General features: G+C 44.2%; 1 protein-coding gene across 4 annotated transcripts in view; it reads left to right on the forward strand.

Moving 5' to 3' along the window:
* LOC144504530 (poly(U)-binding-splicing factor PUF60-like) overlaps positions 1–17,475 on the forward strand; it is a 108,245-nt gene that overhangs the window by 31,883 nt on the left and 58,887 nt on the right. For all 4 annotated transcript variants that reach the window (XM_078229965.1, XM_078229983.1, XM_078229992.1 and 1 more), the window contains exon 3: positions 8,433–8,519. In XM_078229965.1, the coding sequence (XP_078086091.1) occupies positions 8,433–8,519 (87 nt within the window). The remainder of the gene's footprint in view (positions 1–8,432; positions 8,520–17,475) is intronic.

Here is a 17,475-nt window from a genome sequence, read left to right on the forward strand (position 1 = left end):
GGGTGACTGTCTGTGTAGAACATAGAACATAGAACAGTACAGCACAGAACAGGCCCTTCGGCCCACGATGTTGTGCCGAGCTTTATCTGAAACCAAGATCAAGCTATCCCACTCCCTATCATCCTGGTGTGCTCCATGTGCCTATCCAATAACCGCTTAAATGTTTCTAAAGTGTCTGACTCCACTATCACTGCAGGCAGTCCATTCCACACCCCAACCACTCTCTGCGTAAAGAACCTACCTCTGATATCCGTCCTGTATCTCCCACCACGAACCCACCTTCCATCCCTGTGTGCGATGCTTTCCTCTGGCTTCTTGTGTTTCTTCCTACAGTCCAAAGATGTGGAGGTTAGGTGAATTTGCCATGCTAAAGTATCCCTTTGTGTCCCAAGATGTATAGGTTAGATGATTAGCCATGGTAAATGTGTGGGCTTATGAGGATAGGGCAGTTACCACTACACTCTGAACTTTTATTTTCCACAATAACCTTTGCTGTGGCACCTTACCCGGAAGCTAAATGCTGTACCATCGATTTCCCTTTATCCACAACATAAGCTACTTCTTCAAAGATCGCTGATAAGGTGGTTAAGCATGATTTCCTGTGCATGAAACCTTGTTTTCTCTGTCTGATCACCTTAAACCTATCTAAATGCCCTGCTACAATGTCTTTAAGAACACCACCTAACATTTTCCTGCTGACAGATGGGAAGCTAAATGGCTTGTGGCTTTCTACTTTGTTTCCTTTGGAAAAAGATGAATGTAAAACTGGGAGGTAACTGTTGTTCGCTCGGAATTCACAATTAAGGAGATGGTGTTAGGTTTTGAACAAAGAAAATTACAGCACAGGAACAGGCCCTTCGGCCCTCCAAGCCTGCACCGACCATGCTGCCTGACTGAATTTAAACCCCCTACCCTTCCAGGAACCATATCCCTCTATTCCCATCCTATTCATGTATTTGTCAAGGCGCCCCTTAAAAGCCACTACCGTATCTGCTTCCACAACCTCCCCCAGCAGCGAGTTCCAGACACCCACCACCCTCTGTTTAAATAAAAAAAATCTGCCTCATGCATCTACTTTAAACCTTGCCCCTCGCACCTTAAACCTGTGCTCCCTAGTAATTGACTCTTCCGCCCTGGGAAAAAGCTTCTGACTATCCACTCTGTCCATGCCTCTCATCTTGTAGACTTCTATCAGGTCTCCCCTCAACCTCTGTTGTTCCAGTGAGAACAAACCAAATTTCTCCAACTTCTCATAGCTAATGCCCTCCATACCAGGCAACATCCTGGTAAATCTTTTCTGGACCCTCTCCAAAGCCTCCACATCTTTCTGGTAGTGTGGCAACCAGAATTGAACACTATATTCGAGGTGCGGCCTAACTAAGGTTCTATAAAGCCGCAACATGACTTGCCAATTTTTAAACTCAGTGCCCCGGCCAATAAAGGCAAGCATGCCATATGCCTTCTTGACTACCTTCTCCACCTACCTTGCCACTTTCAGTGGCCTGTGTACCTGTACATCCAGATCCCTCTGTCCATCAATACTCGTAAGGATTCTGCCATTTACTGTATATTTCCTATCTGTATTAGACCTTCCAAAATGCACTACCTCACATTTGTCTGGATTAAACTCCATTTGCCATATCTCTGCCCAAGTCTCCAACTGATTTATATCCTGCTGTACCCTCTGATGGTCCTCATCGCAATTCGCAAATCCATCAACCTTTGTGTCGTCCGCAAACTTACTAATCAAACCAGTTACATTTTCCTCTAAATAATTTATATATATATTTTTTATATATATATATTACAAACAGCACTGATCCCTGAGGAACACCACTTGTCACAGCCCTCCATTCAGAAACGCGCCCTTCCACTGCTACCCTCTGTCTTCTGTGACTGAGCCAGTTCTGTATCCACCTTGCCAGCTCACCTCTGATCCCATGCGACTTCACCTCCTGCACCAGTCTGCCATGAGGGACCTTGTCAAAGGCCTTGCTGAAGTCCATGTAGACAACATCCACTGCCCTACCCTCATCAATCATTTTTGTCACTTTCTCGGAAAATCCGATCAAGTTAGTGGGACATGACCTCCCCTTCACAAAACCATGTTGCTTCTCGCTAATACATCCACTTATTTCCAAGTGGGAGTAAATCCTTTCTCGAAGAATCCTCTCCAATAATTTCCCTACCACTGATGTAAGGCTCACCAGCCTGTAATTACCTGGATTATTCTTGCTACCCTTCTTAAACAAAGGAACAACATTGGCTATTCTCCAATCCTCTGGGACCTCCCCTGTACAGTAAGAAGTCTCACAACACCAGGTTAAAGTTCAACAGGTTTATTTGGTAGCACAAGCTTTCGGAGTCTTGCTCCTCCTTCAGGTGAGTGAGGAGTTGTGTTCACAAACAGGGCATAATACCTCCCCAGTAGCCAGTGAGGATACAAATATTTCTCTCAAGGTCCGAGCACTTTCCTCCCTTGCCTCTCTCAGTATTCTGGGGTATATCCCATCAGGCCCTGGAGACTTGTCTATCTAAATGTTTCTCAAGAAACCAATACCGCCTCCTTTTTGACATGACTCAAACTATCTACACACCCTTCCCCAGACTCATTATCCACCGAGTCCTTCTCTTTGGTGAATACTGACGCAAAGCACTCGTTTAATACCTCGCCCATTTCCTCTGGCTCCACGCATGGATTCCTTCCCCTGTCCTTGAGTGGGCCAACCCTCTCCCTGGTTACCCTTTTGCTCTTTATATATGTAACAAATTTCTATATTTAAAATTGATAAAACACCAGGACCGCATGATAGGCATCCAGGGATAAGGAGGGAGGTGAGAATAGATATTTCAGATGCACTGGTGATTATTTTCCACTCTGAGACACGGGTGATGCTCGAGGACTGGAGAATTGTAAATGTTATTGATAAGGAGTGCAAGGGAAATGTCAGCAACTACAGACCAGTCACTTTGATTTTAGTGGTAGGGAAACTTCTGGAAAGTATAGTTCGCAGGCTAATTATGGATAGCCAGCATGGATTTGTTACAGCAAAATTAAGTTTAACTAACTTGCTGGTAACTGAAGTTTGATAAGGGCAGTGCTGCTGATGTGATGGATTCTCAAAGGGCATTTGATACAATGCCACACAACAGACTTGTGAGCAAAATTCTAGCTCTTGGAATAACAAGGTAAAGTAGGCACTTAGATGTGCAATTGGCTGAGTGACAGGGAACAAGGCAGTGATTTTTTTAGATTGTTTGTAGTGGAGTTCCCCAGGGGTCAGTGTTCGTGCTCTTCCTGATATTAATGACCTCGGCCATTGTGTGCAGGGCATGATTTCACAGTTTGTGGTTAAGATTGGAAGCTTGTCAACTGTGAAAAGAATCATCTTAAAACTTGAAAAGGACATTGACATATTAGTGGATTGGGCAGACAGGTGGCAGATGAAGTTCAGTGCAGAGAAGTGTGAAGTGATTCATTTTGGCAGGATGAATGTGGAGAGACCGTCTTAAAGGGAAAAACTAGCAGGTGCAGGAACAACGGGAGCTCGTGTACATGTACAGCATAGAACAGTAGAGCACAGTACAGGCCCTTCGGCCCACGATGTTGTGCCAAACCTTTTCCGAAACCAAGATCAAGCTATCCCACTCCCTATCATCCTGGTGTGCTCCATGTGCCTATCCAATAACCGCTTGAAAGTTCCTAAAGTGTCCAACTCCATGAGCACAGCAGGCAGTCCATGCCACACCCCAACCACTCTCTGAGTAAAGAACCTATCTCGTACATCCCTCCTATATCTTCCACCACAAACCTTATAGTTATGCCCTCTAGTAACAGCTACATCCACCCGAGGAAATAGTCTCTGAATGTCCACTCTATCAATCCCCTCATCATCTTATAAACCTCTATTAAGTCGCCTCTCAACCTCCTCCGCTCTAAAGAGAAAAGCCCTAGCTCCCTCAACCTTTCCTCATAAGACCTACCCTCCAAACCAGGCAGCATCCTGGTAAATCTCCTTTGCACTCTTTCGAATGCTTCCACATCCTTCTTATAGTGAGGTGACCACAACTGCACACAATATTCCAAATGTGGTCTCACCAAGGTCCTGTACAGTTGCAGCATAACCCCACGCCTCTTAAACTCAAACCCCCGTTAATAAACGCTAACACACTATAGGCCACCTTCACGGCTCTATCCACTTGAGTGGCAACCTTCAGAGATCTGCAGTCATTGAAGGTGGCAGGGCATGTTGAGAGAAGAGTTAATGAAGCATGTGGTATCCTAGGTTTTTATTAATAGGGGCATTGAGTGCAAGAGTAAGGAGGTAATGTTGAACTTAAGACAAGGCATCATCTGGACTGCTGCATCCATTTTTCGGTGCCCTACTTGAGAGAGGATGAAAAGGCCTTGGAGAGAGTACAGAGGAGATTCACAAGGGTGATTCAGGGATAAATAAATAAAGAAGGAGCTGAGACTTGATAGAGCTATTAAAGATTCTGAGGGATATGGACAGGGATGAGAAACTGTTCCCTCGAGTACATCAATAACATGAGTGCACTGATACAAAATAATGGGCAAAAGGAGTAGAAGTATGTGAGGAAGTTATTTTTCACCCAGTGGGTGTGGGAGTCTGGAACGAACTTCATGAGAGGGTGGTGGAGACATGTTTTGACCTAGGTATTCAAAAGCAAATTAGATTGCATATTATTTCTTTATAGATAGCAATGTTATGGGGATTAGGCAGGGGAGTGGGCTTGGGTTGCATGTTTTCTTGGTGAGCCAGTGCAGACTTAATGGGCTGAATGGCCGCCTTCTGCTCTGTAATTGTTCTGTGATTTTGATTCTGTTTCATAAGTAAGCAAGGAAAGGTTATTAAGTTTTATTTGACCTGAAAGTGGGCAATAGGAAAATATTGATTTTTATATTTTTAGGCTGGGTTTAAAGGGGTGCTGAGATAAAGTGAAAGATAACAGGGGAAAAGGGTATTTAAGGAAACATGTTGAGCTGGGTTGTGTTGGCTATTAGGAGGAGATACGTTGAGAGATGGCGTGAAATCTGCAACAGCCACCCAGAAACAAGGAAAGTCTGTTTCAGAAAGCAGTCTTGTTTCTGAAAATTATTTGATTTCCACTGCAGAAGTGAGTGCAAAGTCATATGGTATTGCAGTTTTACCTTGGGCAATATTACTGGATCTTGAGTTGAAAATCTATTCGGGAGTGTTGCCAAGAAGGTAACTAGTTGGATTCTTTTAGGAAGGTTTTGTAAAACTTAACTGTGTATCTATAACTTGTGTGTGTGCCTAAGGTTTCTTGTCTTGTTAATAAATCTTATAATTTTTTTCAGTCCCAAAATGTTACTGAAATTTTAAGTTTCTGTGATCAGTCGGTCTCTGCTCATTTTTAGAATACAAAATAGGTTATGATCAGTCAGACAGGTTTCTTTCTGGGATTTGGTTTATTCAGCAAATAACACCTGTGGTGGTCAGACCCCACTTTCCTCCGCACTGGTGCCAGTACTCCACAAACTGGAACCTGCTTTTTAAGTTTATTTATTTATTAGTCACAAGTAAGTCTTACATTAACACTGCAATGAAGCTACTGTGAAATTACCCTAGTCGCCACAGTCTGGCGCCTGTTCAGCCCAATGCACCTAACCAGCATGTCTTTCAGAATATGGGAGGAAACCGGAACACCGGAGGAAACCCACGTGGACATTTCTACTAGAGCAGTCTGTGAGCCATGCATTCATTTCCCTAATTTTATTTGCCTGATGCCAATTTGCATGTCCCTTAGTTAATCCAGAGTGAGATCATGAAAACTGCTCCAGAAAGATGAGCCTTTGCTAGCCATGTAGAATAGGTGGCACAGTGGTTAGCACTACTGCTTCACAGTGCCAGGGACCTGGGTTCAATTCCTGTCTTGGGTCGTTGTCTTTGTGGAGTCTGCACGCTCTCCCCGTGTCTGTGTGGGTTTCCTCCGGGGGCTCCGGTTTCCTCCCACGGTCCAAAAGACTGCTGGTTAGGGTGCATTGGCCGTGCTAAATTCTCCCTCAGTGTACCCAAACAGGTGCCGGAGTGTGGCAACAAGGGGATGTTCACAGTAACTTCATTGCAGTGTTAATGTAAGCCTACTTGTGACACTAATAAATAAACTTTTAGAGAAATGGAAGTGAATGTTTGCAGTTGTTGTGAAGTTGGGAGAGTAATTGTAGATTGGGAGGTAGTAAGTTAGAATGTAGTGTTTGTAAGAATGGTAAAATTGTAAAAAGCATTGCATGGTCCCTTTAAAAGATGGTGCTTGCTCTGTGCTTAGAGAGTGAAGAAATGCAAGTACACAGAGAGCCCAAACTGAAACATTTATATTGAAAGGACAACAGGCTTTTAAATTTAGCCAATCAATTTGAATCAGGCACTTGGATACTAAGAACCTGTTAAATTTAAATCTGATGGTTTTGACAACCTAGGACCAATCCTACTGTGGGAAATATTGATATGTCATCACAGGTATAAAAGAAGGGGTCAGTGGGACGAAAAGAGAGCAACTGCGACCTGCCAGAGATAACTGCTCTCAGCTTTCAACTCTCTCTCTCTCTCTCTCTCTCTCTCTCTCTCTCTCTCTCTCTCTCTCGAGAGAGAGAGAGAGAGAGAGAGAATCACTCGCTCTCGTAGCTACGTCTATGTCTTAGAGAAAGCACCATCTAAATAGCCAAGGTACCAAAGAAGAAAGAAGTTCCAGGCAAAGAATCAACAGAGAAGGCCCAGAATGTTCTGGAAGACGCAAAACCTGGTTGTAATTTAGAGAGTGACTAAATTCTATTTTTGTTAATGAGTGGGAATTGTATTTATTGGAACAGCATATCATTAGAATCTTGTTTTATTCGGTGATAGAAGAGAGTTATTCAGTTTGTTCATAGTTAATTTGTTCACTGTTAGATAAATTGCGTTGATTTTAGACTCTGTCAGGGATTTATTTTGTATTTAACCACTAGAAGTTGCTGAAGAGCAGGTTGCCTCACTTCACACACTCTTTTTACAGATTATAGGGTGAGGTTCTCCTCTTTGGGTGTTTTGGAGTTAGTTCTCAGGGGGGGAGGAATCGACTTCCGCTTTATAACAGATTGGGAGCTCGGGTCTGGGATTTGAACAGTCCTAGATCTTTAAATAAACCTTAAGTGAGGAGTGGAAAATCTGTTTAATTTTGGTGGCTTGTTGTCAGTTAAATCAAAACTGGGGAAATGGCTCTTAACATTGCTAAAGAGGTTCTGGGGGTTGAAGATGCTTCCCAAATTTGCCAAGAAGGTTTTTAGAAAGACAGAAAAAGATGACACTTGTAGAATTAGCAAACAGGCTGAAATTGGGTTTAACTCGGGATAATAGGAAAGCTGAAATTGTGACGGAGATAGCCAAGGTGTATCAGAGAAACAGTCAAGTGCAGTGGAGTTGGGAAAAATTAAATTGCAAATGAGATGATTGGAGTTAGAAAGTGAACTTAAAAAGCTGGATTTAGAAAAAGAGAGAGAGGAAAGAGAAAAGCAGAAGAAAGGGAAAAAGAGAGAGAAGCTAAAGGGAAAGATTGTTTGAGTTGGAAAAGATGTAGTTGGAACTTGAAGCAAAAAGACTTCAAATTACAGAAGTAAAAGTGTAAGATTGAAGTGATGATGAGCAAACTTATCAAAGCCCACCACCTGGTAGGGATGTGTACTACATGTCTAGATATTACCAAAATTTGATGAAAAAGATGCAGAAGACTTTTTCATTTCCTTTGAGAAATTGGCTACACAGATGAACTGGCCAGAGGAGGTATGGGTAATGTTAACTCAGACTTTTTACAGATTATGGGGCGAAGTTCTCCTCTTTGGGTGTTTCGGTGTTAGTTCTCAGAGGGGCGGGACCAACCTCCGCTTTATAACACAGTACAAGGAAAGGTGGTGAATTGTAATTATTTAAAAAAACCAAGTACCAATTGTTTAAATATAGAACAGCTCCCACAGTTTCCTCTCCCAGTCCAAAGAAGTGCGGGTTAGGTTGATTGGCCATGCTAAAAATTGCCCTTAGTGTCCTGAGATGCATAGGTTAGAGGGATTAGTTGGGTAAATATGTAGGGATATGAGAGTAGGGCCTGGGTGGGATTGTGGTCGGTGCAGACTCGATGGGCCGAATGGCCTCTGTACTGTAGGGTTTCTATGATTTCTATGAGCTGGAAATTGAATCGGTCTCGATACGTTCCAAACACACAGCAAACCTATCGGCATTTGTAAAGGGAAAGACTTCTGCAAATGATCTGTGGTTTTAGCTTATACCATGTGTTTAACAGGTTATATCAAAGCAAATGCATGGATGTGATTTATTAGCCACCCATATATATTTGATGAAACATCTTGCATTAAAACTGGTGATCACACAATGAACTGAAATCTGTCTTTCAACTTTCAGGGTGGTGACATTATGAAGCTGGAGAATGGGCAGTCGAAGCTTGGCCTACCACCACTTAACCCTGAGCAACAGGAGGCACTGCAAAAGGTAAGGCAAAATCTGATGGTGGACATCAGTAGTTACTGAAATTCAAAACAGATCAGATAGAATGTAATTGAGGCAGGGCTCAGGGAGGCAGGGTTTGGTGAGCTGTAGCATGGGGATTTGGCAGGGTAGGGCCATTGTGATGTTGGATGCAGAGTACAGTCCCTTATTGTTCCTCTTTATCCCAGATATTGGCATATATCAGACTAATTACTTTGATCATTTGTCATTATTAAAGACATCAATGAGAAAAGTATAACTTGAATCGTATTAAGCTGGCGAGAATGTAGTTTCGCATCTGTAATATGTGATTTCCCGTCACGATGTTCTTTCAGACTATCCTGCCATCAGCCACCGTGCAGCCCCTATAATTGGTACTGCACGCTGCATTGGTGAAACTATGCTTCAGCCTAGAATTAGTAATTGGAATGAGTGGGTTGCCTTGTGAGGAAAGGTTGGACAGGTTAGGCTTGTATCCACGAGTTTAGAAGAGTAAGAGGCGAGTTGATTGAAACATACAAAATTCTGAGGGGTCTTGACAGGGTGGATGTGGAGAGGATGTTTCCGCTTGAGGGAGAGTCTAGACCTGGGGATCATGGTTTAAAAAATAAGGGACCACCCATTTAAATCGAGATGAGAATTTTTTTTCTGAGTCGAGTTTTTCTGGAATTTTCTTCCTCAAAAGGCAGTGGAAGCAGAGTCTTTGAATATTTTTGAGGCAGAGCGAGATTAATTCTTTTATTAACGAGAGGGTGAAAGGTTATCGGGGGTAGGCAGGAAAATAGGGTTGAGGAGACAGTCAGATCAGCCATTCAATATAGATAAGTGTTATGATACACGAGTTTGTTTGTACAGGAAGATGGGTTATTTAAAAGCAGCAATGCAGATTAATCCCCTCCCTGTCACTCACCATCCTGACTTGGAAATGTGTCATCGTTCGTTCACTGTCTCTGGGTCAAAATCCTGGAACTTCCTTCCTAACAGTACTGTGGGTGTAACAAAGCATACCATTCATAGAGAAGGTAATGAGAGAGTGCAGAATGTAGTGTTACAATCATAGCTAGGGTGTAGAGAAAGATCAACTTAGTGCGAGGTAGGTTCATTCAAAAGTCTGGCGGTAGCAGGGAAGAAGCTGTTCTTGAGTTGGTTGGTACATGATCTCAGACTTTTGTATCTTTCCGTGGACTAGCTCCACTTACCCGCCTGCTCACCATAACCCTTAATTCCTTTACTGTTCATAAATCTGTCTATCTTTGTCTTAAAAACATTCAATGAGGTAGCCTCAACTGCTTCACTGGCAGGGAATTCCACAGATTCACAACCCTTTGGGTGAAGAAGTTCCTCCTCAACTCAGTCCTAAATCTGCTCCCCCTTATTTTGAGACTATGCCCCCTAGTTCTAGTTTCACCTGCCAGTGGAAACAACTTCCCTGCTTCTATCTTATCTATTCCCTTCATAATCTTATGTTTCTATAAGATCCCCCTCATTATTCTAAATTCCAAATGAGTATAGCCCCAGTCTACTCGGTCTCTCCTCATAAGCCAACCCTCTCAACTCCGGGATCAACCTAGTGAATCTCCTCTGGACCCCCTCCAGTGCCAGTATATCCTTTCTCAAGTAAAGAGACCAAAACTGTACACACTACTCCAGGTGTTGTCTCACCAGCACCTTACACAGCTGCAACATAATCTATCGATAAAAGCAAATTACTGCGGATGCTGGAATCTGAAACCAAAAGAGAAAATGCTGGAAAATCTCAGCAGGTTTGGCAGCATCTTTAAGGAGAGAAAAGAGCTGACGTTTCGAGCCCAGATGACCCTTTGTCAAAGCTTCTCATTTCCTCATTTACTCCATCCTCACTCCTCTAGTCCATTCCTTCCATCTACATCTGGGATTCCTCTGATGCCCTGCGCCATATTGACAGCTTCCAGTTTGCAGGCCCTAACCGTCTTATATTCACCATGGATGTGCAATCTCTCTCTACACCTCCATCCCGCAAGGGGGCGGCCTGACAGCTCTTTGCTTCTTTCTTGAAAAGAGGCCTGAACAATTCCCATCCACCACCACTCCTCCGCTTGACTGAACTCGTTCTATCTCTCAACAACTTCTCTAAGTCATCCCACTTTCTCCAAATCAAAGGAGTAGCAATGGGTACACTCGTGGGTCCGAGCCAAGCTTGTCTTTTTATGGGGTATGTGGAACATTCCTTGTTCCAGGCCGACCCGGGTCCTCTCCGACAACTCCTTTCCCGGAACGTCGGTGACTATTCTGCTGCCGCTTCACGCTCTCGTCCAGACCTCGAAAAATTCATCAACTTTGCTTCCAGTTTCCACCCCTCCATCACCTTCACCTGGTTCATCTCAGGCATTTCCCTTCCCTTCCTTGACCTTTCTGTCTCCATTTCCAGCAATAGACTATCTACCAATAAAATTATAAAAAAAACTTTGACAAGGGATCATCTGGGCTCGAAACGTCAGCTCTTTTCTCTTCTTACAGATGCTGCCAGACCTGCTGAGATTTTCCAGCATCTTCTCTTTTGGTTGCAGCCTAACCTCACTGTTTTTAAATTCCATCCCTCTAGCAATGAAGGACAAAATTCCACTTGCCTTCCTCATTACCTGCTGTACCTGCAAACCAACTTTTTGTGATTCATGCACAAGGACACCCAGGTCCCTCTGCACAGCAGCATGCTGCAATTTTTTACCATTTAAATAATAGTCCATTTTGCTGTTAATCCTACCAAAATGGATGACCTCACATTTACCAACATTGTACTCCATCTGCCAGACCCTCGCCCACTCACTTAGACTATCTATATCCCTTTGCAGACTTTCAGCATCCTCTGCACACTTTGCACTGCCAGTCATCTTAGTGTCATCTGCGAATTTTGACACACTACACTTGGTCCCCAACTCCAAATCATCTATGTGAATCGTAAACAATTGTGGTCCCAACACTGATCCCTGAGGCACACCACTAGTCACTGATCGGCAACCAGAAAAACACCCTTTTACCCCCACCCTTTGCTTTCTGTTAGTTAACCAATCCTCTATCCATGCTAATACATTACCCGTAACACTGTGCAGCTTTATCTTATGTAGCAGCTTTTAGTGCGGCACCTTGTCAAATAGCTTCTGGAAGTCCAGATACACCACATCCACAGGTTCCCCATTGTCCACTGCACATGTAATGTTCTCAAAGAATTCCACCAAATTAGTCAAACATGACCTTCCCTTCATGAACCCATGCTGCGTCTTACCAATGGGACAATTTATATCCAGATGTCTCGCTATTTCTTCCTTGATGATAGATTCAAGCATTTTCCCTACTACAGAAGTTAAGCTAACCGGCCTATAGTTACCTGCCTTTTGTCTACCTCCTTTTTTTTTTAAAACAGTGGCTGTTTTCCAATCTGCGGGAACCACCCCAGAGTCCAGCGAATTTTGGTAAATTACCACGAGTGCATTTGCTATTTCTCCCGCCATCTCTTTTAGTATCCTGGGATGCATTCCATCAGGACCAGGAGACTTGTCTACCTTTAGCCCCATTAACTTGCCCAACACTACCTCCTTCGTGATAATGATAGTTTCGAGGTCCTCACCTGCCATAGCCTTTCTGTCATCAATTTTTGGCATGTTATTTGTGTCTTCCCCTGTGAAGACCGACACAAAATACCTGTTCAATGCCTCAGCCATTGTCTCACTTCCAGTTATTACATCCCCCTTTTCATCCTCTAAAGGACCAATGTTTAATTTAGCCGCACCTTTTCATTTTATATATTTGTAGCAACTTTTGTTATCTGTTTTTATATTCTGAGTTAATTTACACTCATAATCTGTCCTGCTTTTCTTTATAACTTTTTTCGTGGCTTTCTGTTGACCTTTAAAGATTTCCCAATCCTCGAGGTTCCCACTAATCTTTGCCACTTTGTATGCATTTTCTTTCAATTTGATCCCTCCTTCATTTCCTTAGATATCCATGGCTGATTATCTCTTTTTCTACAGTCCTTCCTTATCACTGGTATATACTTTTGCTGAGCACTGTGAAAGATCGCTTTGAAAAGTCCTCCACTGTTCCACAATTGCCCCACCATAAAGTTTTTGCTCCCAGTCTACCTGAGCCAACTCCTCCCTCATCCCATTATAGTCTCCTTTGTTTCAGCACAAGACACTGGGATTGGATTTTACCTTCTCACACTCCATCTGTATTTTAAATTCAACCATACTGTGATCGCTTCTTCCAAGAGGATCCCTAACTGTAAGATCATTAATTATTCCTGTCTCATTACACAGGACCAGATCGAGGATAGCTTGCTCCCTGGTTGGTTCCATTACATTCTGTTCAAGGAAGCTATTGCGGATACATTCTATGAACTCCTCCTCAAGGCTGCCTTGACCGACCTGGTTTGACCAATTGAGATGTAGATTAAAATCCCCCATGATAATTGCTGTACCAGTTTTACACACATCAGTTATTTCTTTGTTTATTTCTCACCCCACCATGATGTCATTATTTGGTGGCCTATAGACTACGCCTATCAGTGACTTTTTCTCACTATTTCTAATTTCCACCCAAATGGATTCAACCATTTGGTAAATTGATGGAAAAGGTCCTTAGGGATGGGATTTACAACCATTTAGAAAGATGCGGATTAATCCGGGATAGTCAGCACGGATTCGTGAAGGGCAAGTCGTGCCTCACAAATTTGATAGAATTTTTTGAGGAGGTAACTAAGTGTGTTGATGAAGGTAGGGCAGTTGATGTCATATACATGGATTTTAGTAAGGCGTTTGATAAGGTCCCCCATGGTCGGCTTATGATGAAAGTGAGGAGGTGTGGGATAGAGGGAAAGTTGGCCGATTGGATCGGTAACTGGCTGTCTGATCAAAGACAGAGGGTGGTGGTGGATGGAAAATTTTCGGATTGGAGGCAGGTTGCTAGCGGAGTGCCGCAGGGATCAGTGCTTGGTCCTCTGCTCTTTGTGATTTTTATTAATGACTTAGAGGAGGGGGCTGAAGGGTGGATCAGTAAATTTGCTGATGACACCAAGATTGGAGGAGTAGTGGATGAGATGGAGGGCTGTTGTAGGCTGCAAAGAGACATAGATAGGATGCAAAGCTGGGCTGAAAAATGGCAAATGGAGTTTAACCCTGATAAATGTGAGGTGATTCATTTTGGTAGGACTAATTTAAATGTGGATTACAGGGTCAAAGGTAGGGTTCTGAAGACTGTGGAGGAACAGAGAGATCTTGGGGTCCCTATCCACAGATCTCTAAAGGTTGCCACTGAAGTGGATAGAGCTGTGAAGAAGGCTTATAGTGTGTTAGCTTTTATTAACAGGGGGTTGGAGTTTAAGAGCCGTGGGGTTATGCTGCAACTGTACAGGACCTTGGTGAGACCACATTTGGAATATTGTGTGCAGTTCTGGTCACCTCACTATAAGAAGGATGTGGAAGCGCTGGAAAGAGTGCAGAGGAGATTTACCAGGATGCTGCCTGGTTTGGAGGGTAGGTCTTATGAGGAAAGGTTGAGGGAGCTAGGGCTGTTCTCTCTGGAGCGGAGGAGGCTGAGGGGAGACTTAATAGAGGTGTATAAAATGATGAAGGGGATAGATAGAGTGAACGTTCAAAGACTATTCCCTCGGGTGGATGGAGCTATTACAAGGGGGCATAACTATAGGGTTCATGGTGGGAGATATAGGAAGGATATCAGAGGTAGGTTCTTTACGCAGAGAGTGGTTGGGGTGTGGAATGGACTGCCTGCAGTGATAGTGGAGTCAGACACTTTAGGAACATTTCAGAGGTTATTGGATAGGCACATGGAGCACACCAGGATGATAGGGAGTGGGATAGCTTGATCTTGGTTTCAGATAAAGCTCGGCACAACATCGTGGGCCGAAGGGCCTGTTGTGTGCTGTACTGTTCTATGTTCTATGTAACCCTTTTCTCCATAGAACCTATACCATCTCTCACTACCGCCCTGATATCATCCTTAAATATCAGAGCTACACCACCTCCCTTACCTTCCTGTCGGTCCCTCCGAACAGTCTGATACCCCTGGATATTGGTAACTCCCAGCCGTGACCATCCTGAAACCATGTCTCTGTAATGGCCACTAAATCATACTCGTTCACAATGATTTGTGCCATCAACTGATTTACCTTGTTTCAAATGCTACAAGCGTTTAGGTAAAGTGTTTTTATACCTTTTTTTGAATCCTAACATCACCTAAGTTCTCCTTCATAGAATCATAGAAACCCTACAGTGCAGAAAGAGGCCATTCGGCCCATCGAGTCTGCACCGACAACAATCCCACCCAGGCCCTATCCCCGTATCCCTACATATTTTACTTGCTAATCCCTCTAACCCTCATTTACCCACTAATCCCTCTAATCTAGGCATCCCGTGACACTAAGGGGCAATTTAGCTTGGCCAATCAACCTAACCCGCACATCTTTGGACTGTGGGAGGAAACCGGAGCACCCGGAGGAAACCCACGCAGACACGGGGAGAATGTGCAAACTCCATTATACTTCCCTTAGTTTTACCCTTCCCTTCTCTTTTCACAGAATCACAGAATCACAGAAACCCTACAGTGCAGAAGGAGGCCATTCGGCCCATCGAGTCTGCACCGACCACAATCCCACCCAGGCCCTACCCCCACATATTTACCCACTAATCCCTCTAACCTACGCATCTCAGGACTCTAAGGGGCAATTTTTAGCCTGGCCAATCAACCTAACCCGCACATCTTTGAACTGTGGGAGGAACCCGGAGCACCCGGAGGAAACCCACGCAGACACGAGGAGAATGTGCAAACTCCACACAGACAGTGACCCGAACTGGGAATCGAACCTGGGACCCTGGAGCTGTGAAGCAGCAGTGCTAACCACTGTGCTACCGTGCCGCCCCCCCACTGTGCTGTTTTCCCCCCCACTTATTACTTTAAAGTCCTTGTGACAACCCTATCTATCCTTTCCGCTAGAATGCTCATCCCAGATTGATTCAATCACGAACTTTGGGTAGTTTTGTCAGTTTTATAGTTACTCTGAAAGAATTTGAAGGAGAAAAAAATGCTTCATCTCCAGAGTAATTACCTAAAGAACCAGTGAGCCCCTTTTCAGCTCCCTTCTCCGGGACACCCCCTTCCCCACTTTGAAAGGTGCCTGCTCCCATGTCCCAGTAAGCATCCCCTTCATGGCACCCACTCTTTGTTGCCTCTCTGCACCCAGTTATTCCGTGCTGGTGCTGCTGGGGAGGGGGCATGGGCTGCACTGTTCCTGTCTCACCCAGCCTGAATGAGGATGGTTGGGTGATAGCCCAGCGTGGGCCTGTCTGTCGAGAGTGGCAATGTGATGGAGATTGCCACTCTGAGGAAGTTAACAGCAGAGATGGGGTGTTTTGACAGGTGTTTTCAAAACTATGGTAGACAGAGAGAAGATATTTCCACCTTGTGAGGTGGGGGAGAGAGATCAAAGACAGTTGAAATATGCACATGAGGAAGGACAGAACAAGATGTACCTACCGGGTGAGGTGAAGGGAGGACACTTGTGTGGAGCATGAGCACTCTTGGATCACTCGGGCCAAGTGACCTGCTTTTGTGCTATAAGTACTGAGATAGCAACAAAACATCAATGAAAAGTTGTTGATCTTTTGGTATGTGGTTTTTTTTTTAACAGACAATGACAGCAACACAATTGCACTCTGGCTGTCAGGTCCTAGGAACAATAGGAAACCAATTAGTATTATAAACACAGATATGTAGCTGAACTCCATTTACCTACCTGCATTCTCTAACTTGTACCCTTACCCAACAAGATGCACCCACTATAAGCAGCAGGAATTGTTTCTTGTCTTGGTTATTAGTTGTGTGGTTGTTTTGGGACCAAAGCAAAAGCCTCTGGGTGCGATGATTTGAGAGCCTGCTTTGAGACACAATTTCCTTCCTGGGGCGGCACGGTGGCACAGTGGTTAGCACTGCTGCCTCTCAGCGCCAGGGACCCAGGTTCGATTCCCAGCTTGGGTCACTGTGTGGAGTTTGCACGTTCTCCCCGTGTTTGTGTGGGTTTCTTCCGGGTGCTTCAGTTTCCTCCCACAGTCTGAAAGACGTGCTGGTTAGGCCGTGCTAAATTCTCCCTCAGTGTTCCTGAACAGGTGCCAGAGTATGAGGACTAGGGGGTTTTCACAGTAACTTCATTGCAGTGTTAATGCAAGTCTACTTGTGCCTAGGGAGAGGATAGGGCCTCTTAAGGATCAACAAGGTCATCTATGTGTGGATCCACAAGAGATGGGTGAGATCCTAAATGAATACTTCTCATCAGTTTTTACTGTTGAGAAAAGCATGGATGTTAGGGAACTTGGGGGAATAAATAGTGATGTCTTGAGGAGTGTACATATTACAGAGAAGGAGGTGCTGGAAGTCTTAAAGTGCATCAAGGTAGATAAATCCCCGGGACCTGATGAAGTATATCCCAGGACATTGTGGGAGGCTAGGGAGGAAATTGCGGGTCCCCTAGCGGAGATATTTGAATCATCGACAGCCACAGGTGAGCTGCCTGAAGATTGGAGGGTGGCAAATGTTGTAACTTTGTTTAAAAGGGCTGCAGGGAAAAGCCCGGGAACTACAGGCCAGTGAGTCTCTCACCTGTCGTGCGTACGTTATTAGAAGGTATTCTGAGAGACAGGATCTACAGGCATTTAGAGACGCAAGGACTGATTAGGGACAGTCAGCATGGCTTTGTGAGTGGAAAATCGTGTGTCTCAAATTTGATTGAGTTATCTGAAGGGGTAACCAAGAAGGGAGATGTGGACAGTGCTGTTGATGTCTCCATGGACGTTAGCAAGGCCTTTGACAAGATACCGCATGGTAGGTTGTTGCATAAGGTTAAATCTCACGGGATACAGGGTGAGGTATCTAAATGGATACAAAATTGGCTTGATGACAGAAGCCGGAGGGTGGT

This window comes from Mustelus asterias, chromosome 2 (assembly GCF_964213995.1).
Source record: "Mustelus asterias chromosome 2, sMusAst1.hap1.1, whole genome shotgun sequence".
NCBI lineage: Eukaryota > Metazoa > Chordata > Chondrichthyes > Carcharhiniformes > Triakidae > Mustelus > Mustelus asterias.